General features: G+C 43.5%; 3 protein-coding genes across 3 annotated transcripts; 1 reads left to right on the top strand and 2 right to left on the bottom strand.

Annotated features, from left to right (window-relative positions):
* Window positions 1–1270: 1270 nt before the first annotated feature.
* Window positions 1271–7004, bottom strand: timm44 (translocase of inner mitochondrial membrane 44 homolog (yeast)). The gene is made up of 13 exons (XM_076022814.1): window positions 6923–7004; window positions 6459–6563; window positions 5938–6141; window positions 5782–5862; window positions 5531–5680; window positions 5065–5201; window positions 4836–4921; window positions 4630–4722; window positions 4191–4315; window positions 3963–4013; window positions 3711–3800; window positions 2748–2858; window positions 1271–1940 (listed from the first exon to the last, which is right to left on the bottom strand). The coding sequence occupies exons 1-13, from the start codon at window positions 6950–6952 to the stop codon at window positions 1821–1823; spliced, it is 1383 nt and encodes a 460-aa protein (XP_075878929.1). The 5' UTR covers window positions 6953–7004; the 3' UTR covers window positions 1271–1820.
* Window positions 7005–7234: 230 nt separating this feature from the next.
* Window positions 7235–14064, bottom strand: hnrnpm (heterogeneous nuclear ribonucleoprotein M). The gene is made up of 16 exons (XM_076022813.1): window positions 13783–14064; window positions 12889–13070; window positions 11310–11362; window positions 10612–10619; window positions 10429–10522; window positions 10108–10329; window positions 9734–9887; window positions 9601–9650; window positions 9448–9505; window positions 9203–9307; window positions 9055–9126; window positions 8839–8910; window positions 8642–8743; window positions 7933–8516; window positions 7778–7829; window positions 7235–7695 (listed from the first exon to the last, which is right to left on the bottom strand). Exons 1-16 carry the CDS (start codon window positions 13905–13907, stop codon window positions 7532–7534), a joined length of 2097 nt encoding a protein of 698 aa, XP_075878928.1. The 5' UTR covers window positions 13908–14064; the 3' UTR covers window positions 7235–7531.
* Window positions 14065–14482: 418 nt separating this feature from the next.
* dmap1 (DNA methyltransferase 1 associated protein 1) lies at window positions 14483–19781 on the top strand. Its single transcript, XM_076022812.1, has 10 exons — window positions 14483–14892; window positions 15074–15165; window positions 15331–15526; window positions 15654–15812; window positions 15914–16081; window positions 16291–16476; window positions 16967–17038; window positions 17658–17730; window positions 17980–18329; window positions 18969–19781. Exons 1-10 carry the CDS (start codon window positions 14797–14799, stop codon window positions 19026–19028), a joined length of 1452 nt encoding a protein of 483 aa, XP_075878927.1. The 5' UTR covers window positions 14483–14796; the 3' UTR covers window positions 19029–19781.
* Window positions 19782–20030: the final 249 nt, after the last annotated feature.

Below are 20030 nucleotides of genomic sequence, written 5' to 3'. Positions count from 1 at the left end.
GATGTCATGAATCCCGCCGAGCGAGAGCGGAGATCGTCCACTGGTTAATGCAACACTGCAAGCTGCTCTTCATCAACACCGAGCTGTCGGAGCGGCACCGGTTCCGACCGCATCCGGGAGCATGCCGGAGCCGAGCGAGCGAGGCGCGTGTCCTGAATGAAGAGGCTCCTCAACTGCAATCCAGCCTGGTTGATGGGTTTTGCTTTACCGCTCTCCTCTTATGGGGGCCAACTTTCATGACAATAGAGTTAAATAGAATCTTTTTTGCGATAGCAAGCCAGGCTTTTATTGCTGACCTTCAAAAAGCCGTCCATGCCTTCGTTTTCACAAGGATTGACTTCTGCAACGCCTTCAACATTCTCTCCTCCAAAAGCTCCAGATGGTCCAGAATTCAGCATCACGCCTTCTCTCAGGCACCTCCAAGCCTTCCCACATCACACCAGCCCTACGCTGACTCCACTGGTTTTGGGTGCGCTTCACAGTGGATTTCAAAATCCTCCAGTTTGTTCTTAAGGCCACTCATGGCTGGGCCCCGGCCCACCTCTGCGAACTGATCACGGTTCACCGTCCAGTCAGGACATCTGCGCTCCTCTGATCACTGCTCTTTGATTGTCACCAGGACCAAGTGCAAAAAGGTTGGAGACCGGACATTTGTTCGTTCTGGGCCCTATGCAGTGGAACTCTCTTCCAGCTCCAGTCACAAGCTGTCACCGAAGTCACAGTTTTTAACACTCGCTTAAAAACTCATTTATTCAGGCTGGTATTTTATACACAACCACTTCTGCTTATTGGTTTTGTGTTTTAATTATGTTTCACTAATTTTGCATTTTATTAGTTCTGCTTTAGTATTGCTTGTATTATGTTTCACTCTGGAAAGCACCATGTGCATCGTTTGGCTGTTATAAGGTGCTATATAAATAAAATTTGATTGAGTTGCCGGCATTAAATCAAATGATGAATGTTTGCAACCTTAGCCGTTTTATTTTTCATCGGTTCTGGGGAACAGGCCAACGATATGGCACATTTAACACACGCAGCACTGACTAATAATCCTCCGCAGGGATCAGGGTCAGAGTGCTTTGCCTTCAGATGAAAGTAGATAAATGTTCACAATAGCCATATATATAAGTTTTTTTTGGTTTGGTTTTGTTTTTGTTTTTTTTAAATAAAAGTCAGAAGTATGAAAAACTCCCTTAAAGGATTCACATCATTATTTCAGGGTAAAATGTAAAAAAAAAATAAAAAAAAAAAAAAATCTGAAATAGTGTGCTAGTGTGAAAAACAGCTCATCTTTATTTCTCGTAATAAATATAGAATTTCTTACATAATTAGCAATTAAATCAGAAAAGTATTGTACAAACAAGTGTGTCAAAGAGCAGTAATTTGGCCAGAGAGGCACCAACTGCTGAGACAGCAGCATCTCGATGAGACGACGCCAGGAGGAGCCAGATGGATCGACTGACGTGATGTTCAGGGTCTCAGAGACAAAATTTTGCTGCCTTGACTTGCACATTTTCTCCTTCAGCTCAAACTGTCAGAGAATTGATGCAACAACAGCAAAAAATGAACACCAGTTTTTAGCGCCCCCAGGTGTGAGCCAGAGGCGTGGCTGTCTGTCATTGCCAAAAACTTTCAGCTTGTACTTGCGAAAGGGAAAGTGACGGCGTTAGCCTCGCGGTTAGCAATGCTACTTCACAGTGTCCCACTTAATTGTCCCCTTGTCTCCTGTTCTCAGCTCGCAGCTCCCAGCCAGCTGCCGGGAGCTGCTCACGTGCAGTGCGTTCCCTCCCGGGCCGAGAATGTTTCGTGCAAATCCGCTCTCAGAGGATCTGCTCCGTGCTGGAGGCGGAGATGTCGAGTAGTCTCCATGCGGCGTACGGGTTGAGCTCCTCCTGGTCTCGACACAGAGCCCACACGTACATCATCCTCAGCACTTTATCCTGATGAGGGGAAAAAAGAGGGAAACTTGAAACTTATTGCGAGTGGCAAACTGTATCTGACACGGCGATTCTAACATTTTCAACAGTGAAGGTTACTTTGCCGATCAAAAGAAACTATGATCAAGTTCTTTATTCGAAATTAAAAACTAAATCTAAGATTTTTCTAATTGCTCCAGTCGTGCGAACTTGAAACTGTAATCTTTTGATTCATTTGAGGAGGAAGCACTCAGCAATATTTGAATAACTGACACTGTCTGTCCACTCTGTAACACTCTGGTGATAAATATTGTCCTTGACTCGTTGCACAGACGAAACTGGAGTCGCCGGCTTGTCTTCATTCCACAATTGTTCCTGAAGCCTAAAAAGTTTTATGAGGACAAAGTAAGGCGCAACTGTTAAGAGGACTGGCAGGGGCAACACTAATATTACAGTCCACGAGGGAGACGTCTGTCATTTGCTGTCTAGACACTTGGATTCAGCTGAGAAAACACTGGGAGGACAGAACATCCACCATTAATCCTGCCGCAGTAGCCTTTTAATCTGAACGCTGGCTCAATACCAGCTGCACTGTATGGACTTGGTGCCGTGACCTCATTACAGATCGCATGTGTCCCCTGGGAGGCGCCGGAGTCAACAAAACAGCTGATTTACAACCAACTATCTCAGTCTGGGTCTGAAGTGATAAAAGCCTTTAGGGTGAAAGAGGCTATCTGCTGTCATCTCTGCCAGTGCCTCCTTTCTACGGTCTTGTAATTGCTGTTATTCTTCCAGTTGCCCGTTATCTGACTTCATATCTCTGAAACTTACCGGGTCTCCCTCCACCACCTCTCCTTTGGTGTTTCGGATGACCATGACCAGCTGAGCCTGGAAAGTAATAATCAGCACTGGACCCTGATCCATCATCTTCCCCATGGCCAGCTGGAAGAGAAAAACAAAGAAAAATTTGACCACACTGAGTCACTGATGTTGCTGTTTAGTTGTCGCGATGGTCTAAGAAAAGATCATTAGCGTTTTGGGTTGTTGGCCCTGAACAAAAACAAGGAAATTGTACAAATTTTGTCCCCACAGATCAGCGCAGACCGTCACCACCAGCTTTTAAAAAGGACCTGCGTTTTTTGTTTTTTTTTTTTCAAATCATGTTAACTAAAACACCTGGTTCTGAAATCAGCTCTTTGTGATGTCACAAAAGGCACTACGGCCGAACTGAAACTTTCCCCAGGTTAGTGACTACACCCCCAACCTGATGTTACATTCATCAAGTGACACTTCCTTGTTTGTGTTCCTTTCCAAACATGTCAGACAAAACATCAGTTTCAGCGGGAAGATTTCTTCTGAGTGCTTTTGGATGATTCACTGTGTGGGGCTGTCACACTGGAGTTTGGGATGAAAAATAAAGCTATGAAACAGATGTAATATGGGACCCTTAAATTAAATAAAAACTATTATGGTGCTCTGAAATGCCTCCAAAGTAAAACTGTTGTTTGCTCAAACAGGAAAAATTGTGGCAGTCAGAAAATGTTGTCAAAAAAAGGAACTCTCTCTTCAAGTTTTTAATAAAAAAAAAAAACACAGTGCAATTAAAATAAACCAAAGTTGAACAATATAATTGGTTTACTTGGTTGAAAATGTTCCAGCTAGTGACAAACAACATTCTTGAGAACATGCCTGCATGACCAGAATTTAGAGAAGACTTATTATAGAATTATTGTGACGCGCCAGAACTCAAGGCCTCATTACTTTGGCTGTGTAGTGTAGTGTGAAGAAACTTACATCAATATTGTCAATATCCAGGATCTTGGAGTGGAACTGAAGGCCCATAGCCTTGGCTTGCTGAATGGGGTGTGCCAGCTGGCTGTATGTCTAAAAAAAAAAAATGAAGAGATGTAGAGAACATCACTATCAGCAAAAATGTGATGAGGAGCAGTTGAAGGTAAAATGAAACCAGCGTCTTCTGGTTGTGAGTATGTATGAAATGCTTCATCACTGGAGGCTGAGCGTCAGTGTATGTGAGGATGGATGTACCGCTTCATAGCACCAGTCCTTCAACACCTCCAGCTCCCCTTGGATCATTGCCTGCGTAGAGAAACACAGACACTTGCTCTAAGAAGAGGCCCGGGTGCAACAGCAAACCCAGATGTAATCCAACACTTTTGCATGCAAAAAAACAAAACATCTCTTCACTAATCTTGTGGCAAAAAAACCCAAACATTTACAGCTAATGCACACTGGTGCCAGGCTGCTTCCACAGACCTCCAGGATATTTGGGATGATATCTCTCTCGCAGAGCTTCAGGAAGGTGTCTTTGTCAAAGGACGGGTCGACTTTCAAAATCTCTGTAAGCACTTCTGACATCTCTGTCTTGGAAAAGAGGCCACCTGGGAAGAGGGACAGAGAAGCCTTAGAATAATAAGATATTAATAGATACATAACTTAAGTAGGTTTATGTCACAACAATATTACAAATTCATAATTTATGATTGAAACATGCATGACAATGACATGACAATAGACAATACACAATAATACCACGCTTGTAGGCTCTGTCTGAACGGCAATATACTGTAACTACTATCAAAATGTTTATTCATTATGTAGCAAAGAACTTTTTGTCTTAATCAATTCCCCAAATAATATCCAATAAACTACTAACTACAGTCGGGCGCCAACTACCCAGACAGTGGTCTCTCACCTATGAGGTCAGTCATTCTGTCAGTGACAGCGCGAGATGCTCTGACGAAGGCGTTGTCGCTCTCATCATACTTCATCTTCATCTCAAAGAACCCTGCAGCACAAACATAAACACATAACATAGATGTTTTTCACTCAAAACAAATTGTAACATTGCTCCTTCGCTCACGGCCAAAGACGGAGAGCAAGAGCTAAGTTGCTTCTTACGGTTGAAGACCATGTTGTTGTCTTTGAAGTCCTTCCACTGCTGGTACCACTTAGAGTCTTTGTGCAACACCACACCCATGGCTTCCCTGACAAAGACACAGAGATATTCATCGAGACGTTTCAAAAAAAGACAGACGGAAAAACGAAAACGAAGTATAAAAATTCACATAATAAAAACTCCATTCCATTGTAACTCCATTCTTCTTTGACAAATAACAAAGAGACTCACTCATTGGCTTCATAGACCTTGTTGTTATCCGATGAACCCTTGGAGGAGAACTCGCTCCTCTTCCGGAGTTTGGTGGGAGGTCGATAAGGGCCAGTGTGGCCCAGGTCACCAATCTCTTTCTTTACACTCTCCATTCCCTGTAGAGAAAAAAAGAGTCAGCAGAGCCTTTTCCCAAAACTTCTTTTACTCTTTTACTTTTAACAGGCGGCCGTGAGGTGGCTTGACAGGGTGGAATGAACACCTGGTTTTCAATAAACTGCGACAGGTATCACTGGTGCCACAGAGGACAGAATTGGAAAAACTGTTTGAAAATCGCTTGCTGCAAATTGGAGTAAGCAAAAGAAGTACAGGACGGTCTTTTCTAGTGTTTGGGGACTTCATGGACGGGCTCGGTACACATATGATCATACATTTTGCATAATGGGACATTGAACAGACAACCTAAGAGAAAAGAATAACTGTGTACCTGTGATATAGCTTTAAATGCACCAGTCTTCCCCAGCCTCTCTCCACCCTTGGTCACGTTCTCCGCTGAGGTCTTGGCTGTTTTGGCTGCTTCCTCCATTCCCTCCTTGATTTTCTTCCCAATGTCTGTGCGACTGACCTCCTCTAGTCCCTGTCCATACAAATGGCAGCTAAAGTTACAGGGTTGGTTGGATGAATTACAATGCCTGAAAGCTGACTTCTGCATTTAAATAGCAAATATATCATATTTACCTCTTTAACCGTTTCAGAGATGTTTTCCAGTTTCTTCTTGAGGACTTCAGAGGTTTTTACTGTTTCAGATTCTATAGTTTTCTACAAAGACGGGAGAATGTGTTCAGATTAGGCATTTATTTACACAGCTGGAGTCTTTTTTTGACAACTACTTACGTATTTCCTTCGGGCTTGCTTCAATGCGTCCGATTCCTCCAGTTTTTTGGCCTCTTCCCGGAACTTCTTGATGTTTTCTTTCATTTCATTGTTTTTGCTCAGCTCCTGTTTAAGATTGTCGAAAAACTCTCCAAGGAAACCTTTTCGGCCACCGCCTCTTTCTCCTGACATATACCTCGCCTGCAGCATTGATGACTGGGTCACCTTGTTGGTGTAAATAAAAACAAATTACATTATCAGTTTAGTTTTGTGTGTGTGTGTGTGTGTGTGTGGGCAGGATGGAGGTAAACTCATTCAACTCACAAACAATACAGAACAATAAAGATGAGGTTAGTGACTAAAAATAATAAATAATGAAGTTAAAGGTCAGATAAAAAACAGTTTCTTGTACGTTATCTTCCTTCCCCGGGAGGCCAGCTGAGGTGCTGAAAGGACCCCTTCGGAGGCTGTAAGACGACTCGACGGCGCCACCAAGCGCATCAGCCGCAAGTAGCATTTTCAGCAAGAGGTGGCAGTCTTACCTGTGAAGCCAATGTAGGGTGGTCGCGTATCCTGTAGACATCGGCTCTGTTGTATACTAGACGGGAAGAGGACGAGAGTGCCAACAAGCCTCTTCTCGCACATATCTGCAGACAGACACCACGTTTTTGTTCAAACGCTTGAGAACCACGAAGCTTGCTAGCGTTAACGGGCACAGATAACAACAGTCAAAACACCAGTTACGGCTAACACACTTTTGACGATTAATTTCGCTACCGAGTTCACGTTTAGAAAGGTTTCGTCATTCACTTCAAGTCGAACACCCGGCTTGACATTTAGTCAGTGCTAACTTGACGTGCTAACCACACGCTAGCCTCAAGAGGACAACGTTGCCATCTTTTCAGTAGTTGTTCAAGCAGTCTTTAAACGTGTTACGAGTTTTTAATTCCTAACCCTGGCGTGCTACTACTATGCGGTTAGTTCAACACAAGTGTGAGACACTCACTGGGTAACACCGACACAAGGAGGTCGCCATCTTGAATTTGATGCTGATGACCTTCTTCCGGTGTTTGACCTTTCACTGCCACGAGGTGGGAGTCTTGAGAAGTCTGGCGATACATCACTGCTGCGTTTATCTTAACGTTAACTGAAGCGCTGTGCAACTAAAAATCACACAGGCGCAAATGTAAATATGACCCTCAACTGTAAGTAGGCTGAGTGAGTATCAAAATTTCTCCCAACAATAAGATGACCAGATTTGTAGTATAGTATTGTATAGTACTTGCATTGTTGAACGAGGCAAATCAAACACGATGGAGAATTTCAAACTGTCTTTTTATTTATCAAAACACCTTAAAGAACAAAGGCAATGACAGAATATGTGCGACAATGTCAAAAAAAAAAAATTTGGTCTCAAAAGAAAGACAAGATTTAAAACATAAAAATTAAAAACACTTGCACAAATTTCTAACTAAAATAAAGTTTTTACTATTACAAATACTTATCACCCCAAACAAGTACAGGTGGTACTAATATACTTTTAGGGAAGTTTAGCTCATAGTGTATGAACATTACAGACTAAATGAGATATCAAAATAAGAGCAGACCAAATAGTTTATGCATTTCTATCAATCCTAACATCAATCTCTCTTCCATTCAGCCGAAAGCCGTTCATGGTCCGGCAGACACGCTCCGCAGTTTCAGGGTTGTCAAAGCGGACGACGCCACACCCCTTGGATTTGCCATTCTCCAGCTTAATCTCAGCATACTGGACCATGCCTGCAGACAGATGTTTTTTTGCTTTAAGAACACAATTATGACGAATAAAGCAGATGCATCCGATTATAAGAGTTACACTTACCACAAGTGTTGAAGGTGTCCTTCAGGTTCTTCCAAGTGAAGTCAAATGGCAGCTGAAAAACAAATTCCGTTTCAAATGAATAAATAAGGCCTGATGAAGTATTGTGATTATATTTGAACCTTATGACGGAGATGTGATGCTCCATCAACACTTACATTTCTGACAAAGATCTGACATCCCTTCCTGGCATTGCCTCCCCCGGTTCCAGGACCGCTGGTTCCTCCAAAGGAATTGCCGCCGAATCCACGATCCATGTCGCCCGAGCGGTCGAACTGGCCGATGCCTCCAGACCCCATCCGATCCATGTTGGAGCTCATGCGGTCCAGGCCACCGGTGGGGAAGCGGTCCAGGCCTCCAGATGAGCTGATGCGGTCGAAGTTGTTGGACATGCGGTCGATGCTGGTGCTGCCCATGCGATCCATGCCCATCGGGGAGCCAAAGTCCAGGTTGGACCCCATGCGGTCCAATCCGGACGGGCCCAAGCGATCAAAGCCACCAGGGCCGAGGCGGTCCATGCTGGAGCTCATACGGTCCAGGCCTGTTCCAAGCCTGTCCATACTCGGCCCCAGACGGTCCATCCCCGAGCCCATGCGGTCAAATCCGCCCGAGCCCAGCCTTTCCAGGTCAGACACACGATCCATCCTGTCCATGCCCATCCGTTCCATCCCTCCCATGCGATCCATGTTGGAACCCATGCGGTCCATTCCAGAGCTCATGCGATCCAGGTTGAGGGAGTTTCCTGCAAGAGTAAGCACACAAGAACAGAAATGTTTCAGACATTGGTAGAACGAAGACAATGCAGAGACACCAAACTGGTTACAACAGTGAGAGGTGCATGTCCAACAGAATAGTGAAAGTACTGACCCATTCCTCTTTCAAACGAGTCTCCAAAATTATTGCGAGACATTCCCATTTCATTTCGCCCCAACTCTCTGTCGAAAGCACCACCAATTCCACGCTCCATCTCTGACAACGTAAGAGATGAAACCATTAGATACACCCAGCAAACTGAGGGAACAGAGCGCACTTGCTTTGGAGTGTTCAATGAGGGATCTCCTTACCATTCATTCTGCCCATCCCGCTTGAGTTGAAGCGCTCCATGTTGTTCATTCCACCACCAAAGTTTTCCATTCCTAAACCGAACATAGAATAATAGTCATTTCCATTTCAAAAGAAAGCAGCCGCAGACGATGAGCCTATATGATATATTAGCAGCTAAGTAATTCATAGATTTAGTTAACTGCAAAGGAGTAGCTGACACAAAAAATGTTATGTACCTCCCCCCATCCGTCCTCCTCCTCCTCCTCCTCCTCCTCCTCCCATGTTTGCAAATCCCATGCCATCCATTCCTACAACAGGAGCGATTGTTGGTCATTTGTCTCAATTGGAGCAATTCAAGGGTCTTACTGTCTTCACTCTGGTTACCTCCAGGGCCCATGTTGCCCATTCCTCCACCTCCTCTGTTGAGCTGGTTAGCATCAATGGGCTGCCCACCAGGTCCCAGTCCCAAACCAATTCCACTCAGACCACCTTGTCAAAGAAGAAAATTATTGAAAAACAGGACACTTGTTAGGGTGATGCCATTCTTGACATCAAAGGCAAAAGACAACCCATAAAATGAAGAACCTTGCATGTCAAAAATTTCAAAATAAAATTAAGTGTTTGCTTACGAGGAAGAGCTGGTGCTCTCTCAGGAGGTCCAAAGTCTTTAGGCATAGACTTCTCATCCTAAAGAAAAGAAGAAAAAAGACTGGTATTATTGCTGTCTAAATTAATCATAACAAGATGCATACTGAGTGCAAGTACACAATACCAATACATACCAATTTCACATGCATGACCCGATTGAACAAGAGTTGGCCATTGAACATAGCTGAGAATTAGTTAAGGAGAACCTTGCAGAGAGATTCTCAAAGCTGTGGAAACAATTCAACTCCAACTCCACAAAAAGGATACAGACTGCTTGGACCGCTTCTAGGGGCATGTCAAAAGTCACTGTGCCCATGCCTCTGCTTTTCCCATCCTTGTCCTCCAGAATGTCAGCCCTCACCACCATTCCAGCCATGCCGAATACCTCTTTCAGCTTTTTCCATCCCACTTTGTAGTCAAGCTGGAAAGGCAACAAACAACAAAGTTTAACAACTGTTTCATTCAACGTTATAAAACATTTACCTACAAATATCTAAAATTTAGAAACGGAGATGTATACTGAGATGCATTTCTGACAACAGGTTTTAGTTTTTAAACGTTACGGTTGTCTCACTCCGATATTTTCCTGCATTTGACATCTGAATGAAGTTCCACAGCAGTTAACATGTTGGAAGTCTTACATTTGCTACAAAGACAGTGTTGCCAATCCTGCCAGCCTGAAGACCATAGATGATCTCGTTGGGGATGTTGGGGTTGTTCATCAGGCTAGGAGGAATGTTGATCATGGGCCCATTGGGTCCAGGGCCCATTCGATCCATTCCACCCATTCCACCATGGCCACCCTGAGGACCTCCACCCTGGGACCTGTTGATTTCTCTTTGAGCAATCACACCATCAGGGTCCTAAAACAAATGAAAATCACATCAATGGAATCAAATTAATCTACATTTGACATTACTTTATCTTGACTTTTGTATCAAGTTTACTGGAACCTCCAATACCTCTTTCACTTTCAAGGGTCTTCCGTTGAAGTTGTGCTTGTTGACCTTCTCCACTGCTTTCTTCATAAGTTCCTCAGTCCTAAATTCAACAACACTAAAGGGGAAAGAGAGGAACGCGATCAGCAGAGACATCTACTTCACTCTGAATATATATATATATATATATATATTAAAATTACTTACGCACAACCCTTTGTTGGCAGATGACATGGGAACAGAAAAAGCAGCACCAGGGGGGAAAAAATGAGATCAATTAGCAGAAGCAATGGTTATAGATGGTCATCTTCATTGTCAAAAATGATACATGATATAGAGAAAAGCATGCAAAGTCATTAATCAATCACACAAGTCTACAGTGTTGTCCACAATGTTACATTCAAATAAGACAATCACAATTTCTCCACCAATGGCAAAACCAATTTCCAGTCTGGTAAATATTACAGAGTATCTTTCCAAAAAACATGAGGTGATATCCAGTGAGACAATAGTCGCCATTCCTGAGATATTTCAAGTAACTTTTCCAGTACAAAGTAATCCTAAGAGCAGTTGATTTAAAATCGAACCACCACGTACCAGCCTTGTAACAACCGCTTGCAAACTAAAACCCCTTAGATCAAAAGGAACAAATCCAGAGACCAAAGGGACACTATCAACTACAGCAGAGCTAAAGTCCTGGAGAAATGCATCAAGCCTCCGGCTGACCTCGAGTCGGTGTAATAAAGAAAAGCGCTTGAAAACACACCTCGGGCATGTCACCGTTTCACTCACTCCACCGAGTTTTGAGTCTGAACAATTCCCAACAATTGATTTTTTTTAACCATCGTGACAAACCTAAGTTTGTCTAGGATTATTCATTTTTATTTGTATGTATTTGCACTTACCCTTGATTTTCCTTCTGCGTCCATTAAGTGTTCCACGTACGTTACCTCACCCACTACAAATCAGATTCCAGAGACGACACACACCAAGGGGAGAGAAGCCGAGAGACAATTGGGGTTTAGAGCAGAAACAAGTTGGGAGGCCGGTGTCCATCAGCTCAGACCGCCAGTCCTGAGCCTTCCCACAGCACGACAAACTGGTACAGGTCTACAAAAGGCAAGCGTGTCTTTATGAAAAAAGAGGGGCTTCTTAGCCTGTCCTTGTTAAATGTCTCCTGAAGCCACGAAAACAATGGACTGAGGACAACAACTGTTGAAACGGCCATCAGCCTTTCATTGTGGATGAAACAAACACCAGCATCTTCCTTAGGTAAATTTACAGAATTTTATTCAAGTCGACAAAACCCATCCAATGACTAAGTCCATTTCTATGACAAACCTGAACATTCTTGTGCAAATGTCACCATTTTACACCTCAGGCCAATGCATCAATACACTCACCCATCAGCTGAGCCTAAGGGGAAAGCTGCAGCTCGAAATCTGGCCAATATTATATTAACAGCAAGTTCTAAGGGGAAGAAAACGTCTCAAACTGCAAAAGGTTCATTTGGTGGACCAGTCCAAGAAATGCACAATTTTGAATGAGCGTCGACAACAGCCACGCCTGCATTCCAGATCAAATGTCAGTTCAACAAATGATCGATAACCAAACCTCGAGGGAGGAGGACAGTGCGTAAGAAGTTGCTTCGTTTTGTAGACCTGTACCCCAAAGAAATCCCCAACGCACAGCTGTCTTTGGCACAACACGGAGATCTGCTGAGAAAACATTGGGTCATACCTACAAAAAAGAGAATGCAGTTTACTCCAGTCAGATGTCAATAAGAAATATTAGGCACTCGTTCAGAAAGACAACCTTTAACACATGATTTAACTTCGCGTTAATGGCCTCTTAAAGCCAATAATGGCTTTCACTTTCCAAATATCCACCAAAAACAAATTCAGTTGACCAACAACATTCAAATGGCTATAATTTAGAAACTTTAGCAAACCCTTCTACATTTGTTCTTGATTAATAGTTAAGTGGTTACGCACATTTAAAACGGTTACATTATTGTAAAATGTGTAAGATTGACCTGTCGTGATTTCTGATGATAAACTTATTAAAACAAACCCAACAATATCCGCATTTCTGAGCCAGTAAGTTACACGATTGCTGTGGATTGTGCCCTTCTCTCAATTCTTTGGTACTGCGTCTTCTTCTGGTAGCGCTTACTGCCCATGCCACTAAATTAGCCCAGCTGCATAACACATACAATCTCCAAGTGTGCGCACACACACACAAGGATGGTTTTGATCTCTATGGAGAGTAGTGTACAGTCCCACTTTACAGCACTTGCAAAACTCCAGAGCTCCATGAGACAAATAACAGACCTCAACCAGAACCAAACTATCCTCGAGAAGCTCTTTGACGACCCTACATCGATTACAGAGCGCCTTAATGGGTGTAGAGATCACACAAAATGATCCTGTTTGGGTTTTTTTTTTTTTTTAATGAACTGAACCTAGTCCTAAAACACCTTACCTTTATCTTTCATAAGATCTTTCAGGGCTTGCCATTTCACGTCATATGGGATGTTGCTGACGAACACCCGGTATCTTTTGTTCACGTTTCCATAGGGTTCAAAGCGCCCGCCTCCGCCTCTTTTCTGGGGTCTCTCTTTCCTGCTGGCGTTGGGCTCATGTTTGGCTTTTCCGTTCACCTCTCTGTAGGATGAGAACAGTTATGACGACAGGTGAAAAACAACTCTGTGCAAGCATGTTTACCTGTAACCATCTTGCCATCTCAACTACAAACAAAAGCGAACTTCCCCACAGCGGCCGCTATTACTTCAGATGCGCCACCTAGCGGCCTCTGCCATATTTCAACCCCTAGTGACTGAATTCTGCTTAAATCGTTCAAGCTGAATATACCGTGTTGGTGAATGACGTACAGGATGTGAATTGACCAAACGCATTTATCAAAGCGTTGCACCGTTATTATGTCTCCCTAGGAAACGACCACACTGAACCACATGGCAGGGCCTTGGAGCTTTGGTGGTAATTAGAGAGAAAAAAAAATCTAACTAGGAATTTTAAGAGGGAACTGTGAGCAAATTGATTTTGATACGTTAATTAACAGTTGCAAGCGATTGGGTAATCTACAACATGTAATTAAAGATTACATAAGGTCGGGGTTTCTCTGCAAACGGGCCTTTAGCACGCATTCCCAAAATGCAACATGAAGCGATCAATGTTTTATACTAGACTAATAAATAAAATACAGTCAATGTTTGTACCAATAAAGGATGAAATGCGAATCCCTCTTGAACCAGGCTATTGTTTCTTGTTTGAAAGTACGTCGAAGGCTGTAGCTCGCAAGCTAGGTAGCTAGGTAGCTAGCAGGCGCCAACAAAGGAAGCTCGATGAATGGACTTACCCCTGCTGCTGCTGCTGCTGCTGCTGAGGTTGCTGCTGCTGTGGTTGCGGCTGCTGCTGCTGCTGCTGCTGGGGTTGCTGCTGACCCACTTTCTCAACAGCTATTTCGGCCTGTTCGCTTGACATCTTGCGCTGGTTCGTAGTTTTCCAAGTCAATAGGTTAAAAGCAGACGGTTTCACAGATGTTCAAAGCCGATTAGCCTTGACGACAACCTTTAAATAGCTGGTAACTGTGCTCACCACTCCTGCGACACTAGCAAAGGAAAATGGCGTGGTAAAATGGCGTGGGCACGTCTATATCCGCGAGCATCCGAGAGCAGTGCATTTTGGGACTTTGAATGGGGGTGGGTGGAATCGTCCACATCCGGTGTTTATTTTCAAACGCCAAGCTCAGAATAACAATGAAAAAAGTATTTTGCCTTATTAATGGCTTTTGACATTTTAAGAATATGCTTGGCGTGTCGTACGCATGTCTCATATATCGAAGACAGTTTGATGTTGACGAGAACAATTTATGTAATGTGTTAATTGAAGAGTGGGCAACACTGTGTAACCAGTAAAGTTGTTTGTGTAATAATTTAACTAGCTAGTTAATTATTTAGTTTTAGAGTTGTGATGGGCAACATATCCAAAAACGCAAAAATGAAACATTTAAGTTTAAAGCTACATGACACCGCCAGGTCGCATGGGGGCGCCAGTTGTAACAGACTGGCAGAGCACGGAAGTGGTGTTTGTGTGTGCCTGGTGGCTAGCGACACACGCTAGTTTCATGTCTTCTTCTAACAATAGGTTGTAACTGTTTTTGAATTAATTGTTGGACTTTCGCGTATCGAACAGGCATCCATACATGGTTGCGTTCGTTTTTGTTAAGGGTTAGCCCACACTGGGCTCTAAAATGATAATATCGATGTACTGCTTCAGCTTGTATATAACCGGTAGCCTTCGAACGTGCTAACCGTAATCGTAAAAACAATTAAACGTTTGGCAGAAGCCTTAGTCAACAATAGTAATCGCCATGGGTACTGGTGCTGATGTACGGGATATTTTGGAGTTGACCGGCGGAGAAAATGACGGACCCATCAGTAAGAAGGACCTCATCAACTCAGACAAGGTAGGAGAGGCATTAATTATTATACCTGTAAATTTAATTTCCGTACTCTGTCATTATTTGAGGACATATAAGTTGGACTCATACGCATATTGAGACTGATATGTTAATGTCAAAGAGTAAGATGAAAGAGTGAAACGCAATTCTTCAAAAATTAAAACAATTGCTCTATTCTCTGTTTCAGAAAAAGTCTAAGAAGGCAGCAGAAACGCTGACCTTCAAGAGACCTGAGGGGATGCACCGAGAGGTCTACGCGTTGCTTTATTCTGACAAAAAGTATGTAAACTGGTCCTTGATTTTAAACTTCATACGTTATTCAACTACTGTTAATGCTTTGTTGATGGACATATGTGTTTGTCTTTGCGTATGTGACTTTTTGAAGTGCTTTGGTAATACTAATACTAATAATAATGATAAAATAACTCAATATGCAATCCACAGAGATGCTCCACCTCTGCTGCCAAGTGATACCACTCAAGGCTACAGGACGGTCAAAGCTAAGCTGGGCTGTAAAAAAGTGAGACCCTGGAAGTGGATGCCCTTTACAAATCCAGCACGCAGGGACGGAGCTATATTCCACCACTGGAGACGGGTGGCAGAGGAAGGCAAGGACTACCCTTTTGCCCGCTTCAACAAGGTAGGAGGGCTGACTTGAGCACAAACGATTGGAAATGACTGTGACTTTTGAGCTCCAGCGTACATTTTCCATTCTCACTTTACAAACATAGTGAGTGCTTTTGTGTTCTTTCCCTTTGCCTTTAAAGACAGTACAGGTGCCAGTGTATTCTGAACAGGAGTACCAAGTGCATCTGCATGATGATGGCTGGACTAAAGCAGAGACAGACCACTTGTTTGATTTATGCAAGCGGTTTGATTTGCGCTTCATTGTTGTCCACGACCGCTATGACCACCAGCAATATAGGGTAATCACTCAGAAATTAATCCAAAGTTTATGTTTAAAAAAATTTATTAAATCAAGTTAGAACATAGGCTTGTTTAAATACACTTCCACTGTCCTACTCAGAAACGATCGGTGGAGGACCTGAAAGAACGGTATTACAGCATTTGTGGAAAACTCACCAAGGTCCGTGCAGCTTCAGGAACAGACCCCAAGATCTACATTTTTGATGCCGGACATGAAAGGCGTCGTAAGGAGCAACTAGAAAAGCTCTTTAATCGCACACCTGAACAGGTTAGACGTTTTCTTTTGATGCCGGACACTCAAGTTAAGCTTTGGTTATCTGAATGATACTTTGCTGAGGCAACAGACTGTTATGCACATATGCTTGCATAATTACATTTACTAATACTTAGTAATGTCTTTTAACAATGGAAAACATATTTTGATGTTTGTGAACCATTTAAAATATTAGAATTGCACTTAACTGTATTTTCCTGTAGGTGGCAGAAGAGGAGTATCTGATACAGGAGCTGAGGAAGATTGAGAGTAGAAAGAAAGAGCGTGAGAAGAAGGCCCAGGACCTGCAGAAACTCATCAAAGCCGCCGACACAACCACGGAGTTAAGGCGGGCGGAAAAAAGGGTTTCCAAGAAAAAGCTCCCACAAAAAAGAGAAACAGAAAAACCGGTATGATGTGCGCCATTCCTAAAGAAGAAAAGTGCAAATGTCTCATGTTGTACCCATCTTCAACTCATAGCCATCGCAGATTCCTGAAGAATAGCATCTCGTGATTAATTCTCAAAAAGCAGCGTTTTGTCCTTTTTTGCTGATCTCCTTCAAGAGACTTGGTTTTAACTTAGCACTTGGTTCTGCTTTTGTTGAATTTTCTTCATTCTTGGCAACCACATAGATGGCAGAAGCATACAATTTAGTTGTTGAAAACATTGGTAAATTAATTTTTGCGCACTATGACCTTTTAAGCAATAGTAAACAATACTTAGGCGTTTCGGTGCTTTTTTTCATATGGCCCATGATGGTCCAGGTCTTCAGAGGCTCACTATGCGATTGTGAAGTTCAGAGCTACTTCGGCATAACAACTTCAGTCTTCTTACATACCTGGGCTTCACATTCCAAAAGGTTTGAACTCACGTGTCCTGTCATTTCCTTTCTTCCTTAGGCTGTTCCAGAGACGGCAGGCATCAAGTTCCCTGACTTCAAATCAGCTGGAGTCACGTTGCGCAGTCAGAGGGTGAGACGCTTTGTAAAACATGTGTTTTGGGTTTCTATCACATCAAATTGCCAATCGGAAACAAAGGAAGCGAAATAGTGAAATTTCAAAGTAGTTGATTGCAAAACTTGTGTTTGATTTTTTTTTTTTTACTAGAAGCAGTTCAGTGTAAAGTGTTCTGAACTAGAATTTGTATATATCGAACCACCATTAATATTAAAATAAGTCTAGCAAAGCCTGGCGACTGGCCCGGCAATTAATGAATCCAGTGAAGCAAAATGTTCGCCTAGCGCCCAACTATCTCTCATTAGTTGTGATGCGATTAATCCTGTTAGTGAACAGCTGATATCTGTAAGGCTCTGCGGCCAGAGTCCTATTCATCTACAAGACTGATGAGGAGCTGCTGCTGTCTATTCAAAATGCATTAGCACTGCTAAAGGAGCGGGACTCCCATCCAGCCAATCTATCAGACAGAGTTCAGTGGATGAAGACATTTTGATCTGGCCCTTTGAAGTGTATTCCAAACAAATTTAATGCCATGAGGCGGAACTGTTTATCGCGATACATCTTGCCCCCTTAAATCGCACCTTTTTATGTGTCGGTGAGTGCGTTTCTCACCGCGCGTTTGTATGTGATTCAGATGAAACTGCCGAGCTCGGTCGGCCAGAAAAAGATCAAGGCCATTGAGCAGATCCTGCTGGACCAAGGAGTCGGTAAGTCCAAATATTTATCAGCAGTCCATCTGCATTTTGAACTGAACACCTTGAGCTCTGCAACATGCTTACAAAATGAGTATTTAGTAGTCGAGGGAACTTTTTGTATTTTGATTAATAACAACTCAATGGAAAGTTGAACCTCATAATATCAGGATAATCTTTCATTGTAAAAGCACATTTGTGGGAAGGTTTTTAATTCTGTTTTTTCTCATTAAATTCACCCTCGGTTTCCCTCCATCATCGTAGATCTGAACCCCATGCCCACAGAGGAAATTGTGCAAATGTTCAATGAGCTCCGCAGTGACCTGGTGCTGCTGTACGAGCTGAAGCAGGCCCACAGCAACTGCGAGTACGAGCAACAGATGCTGCGTCATCGCTACGAGGCCCTGCTGAAGGCCGGCAGCGGAGGCGGCTCCGGTGGAATGATTGGCTCCGGACTCGCTGCCACGCAAGGGGGGGAGTTCAACACCGCAAACAGCACGACGGCGTCCACCCCGGGGGCGGAGTCTCAGCCCTGGCCCAGTGCAGATGACATCAAGCTGGAGGCCAAGGAGCAGATCATCGACGTGGTTGGCGCACCACTCACGCCAAACTCAGTAAGTGCAACTTCAAGGACTTTTGGCTCAGTTCAGTTCCATCCAGCCGCTCTCAGTGGACGGCTTCAATGATTTAATGTCCCCCAGTTAGAACAGAGTCACTTCTAAAACTGAACAACAGGAACGGGGCTTAACCTTAAAACTGGGTAATGCCTGATGGATAAAGTGAAGGTTGAAAGTAGGTTTAGTGCAGCACTGCACTGACAAATACTAATTTTACAATCATAAGTACAATTGCGCAAGTCGGCTTCCATTTCCAGCAACTGGCGTTTTAGTGATTTTTATTTATTTATTTATTTATTTACTCAAAAGGGACGGTGCATAATAATGTAAGCATGTAACATGTAAGGATAAATATGCCAGAACATTATAATGACACAAACGCAAATGAAAAATACAAAAAATTAACAATACTATAGAAGAATTGGACAACTGACACTAACAAAGTAACAAAAAACAAGAGGATACATAAAAGCTTGAATATAAAGCGAGTGCTGACTGATCTGGTTTCTTTTCAGCCACTGATGTTGACATTTCATTGATCACTGATGTAGAATGTTCTTAGCTTTCATTCATGTTCAAATGACACGCTGCAGACGCCTCAGATCCCACGTCACCGTTTCGCACTTCACTTTGCAGCGCAAGCGGAGGGAGTCGGCATCTAGCTTGTCTTCTGTGAAAAAGGTGAAGAAGCCCTGATGAGGAGCACCAGCTGGTGCGCGGGCAGACGACGAAGAGGCTGCAGGATTTTTTTTTTTTTTTTTCCTGCCTGAAATTTAAAAGGTGGGCATAAAGGAGAGGGGAGAGCTGGAGCCTTCATCGCTGTTCACAGTAGGAGCACCGTTGAGGTTTTCACAGAGAACCCCCTCCCCCTCCCCCCACCTTCCCAACCCCTCCACGGCACCTCCCCAACACGGTTGTGACAAAGGCAACAACTGAGTGACACTTCATTCCATTACGGGCCCGACCGGCTGCCTCCGCCGCGGCTGCACCTCAGATGAGGCCAGATCAACTGTAAATTGCCAGGCCAGGCTAATCAGGACACGGGGACGAGGGCGGGAATGACTGCGTAATTGAAATGAATTGGAATGAAAGAAGAGACTCCGCCATTGGGGGCGACCTGGAGCACGTCCTAACCCCCTCCCACCCCCACTCACACACACACACACACACACCTGCAGCTCATCGGAGCCATCCGAGAGGTTTTTCCGTGGACTAATCATGCCACAGTGTTTACTGGAAATGTATTTTTGTGTTGGGCTTTAGCACCTCAGCCATCCGCCTGCACTCCGGCCAGTCTCCCCCTCTCTGATAGAATGTGCCTCCCATCCACCGCCTGTACATTATCGTGACCTAGTGAAGCTGATTTGTGTTGTTTGGTCCTCAGGTGACCTTGAAGAATTTTTTTTTTTCTGTCGACCGTTCAATAAACCTCACTGTGTTGTCATTTGCCGTTGTCTCAAGCGCACATTTTTTTTTGTGCATCACCGCGTTGGTCCCTCCGTCCGTCAGGCCGCCTGTTTCTCAGATGAGACCTCGACTCGGAGGTAATTAGTGTCGAATACACATTTGCTGCGGAAATTGTAGGATCACGACATTCTTGCCTTACCTGTCATCGAATTTAAGTGACAACTAATGACTTCATTAATATGATAATTAAGCTGTGATCGTTCTTGGCTTGGCACAGCCACTGAAACTTCA

This window comes from Nelusetta ayraudi, unplaced genomic scaffold (assembly GCF_046127955.1).
Source record: "Nelusetta ayraudi isolate G7.1 ecotype Tasmania unplaced genomic scaffold, CSIRO-AGI_Nayr_v1 ptg000013l, whole genome shotgun sequence".
Classification (NCBI taxonomy): domain Eukaryota; kingdom Metazoa; phylum Chordata; class Actinopteri; order Tetraodontiformes; family Monacanthidae; genus Nelusetta; species Nelusetta ayraudi.
This window is presented reverse-complemented; position numbering and strand designations above follow the sequence as displayed.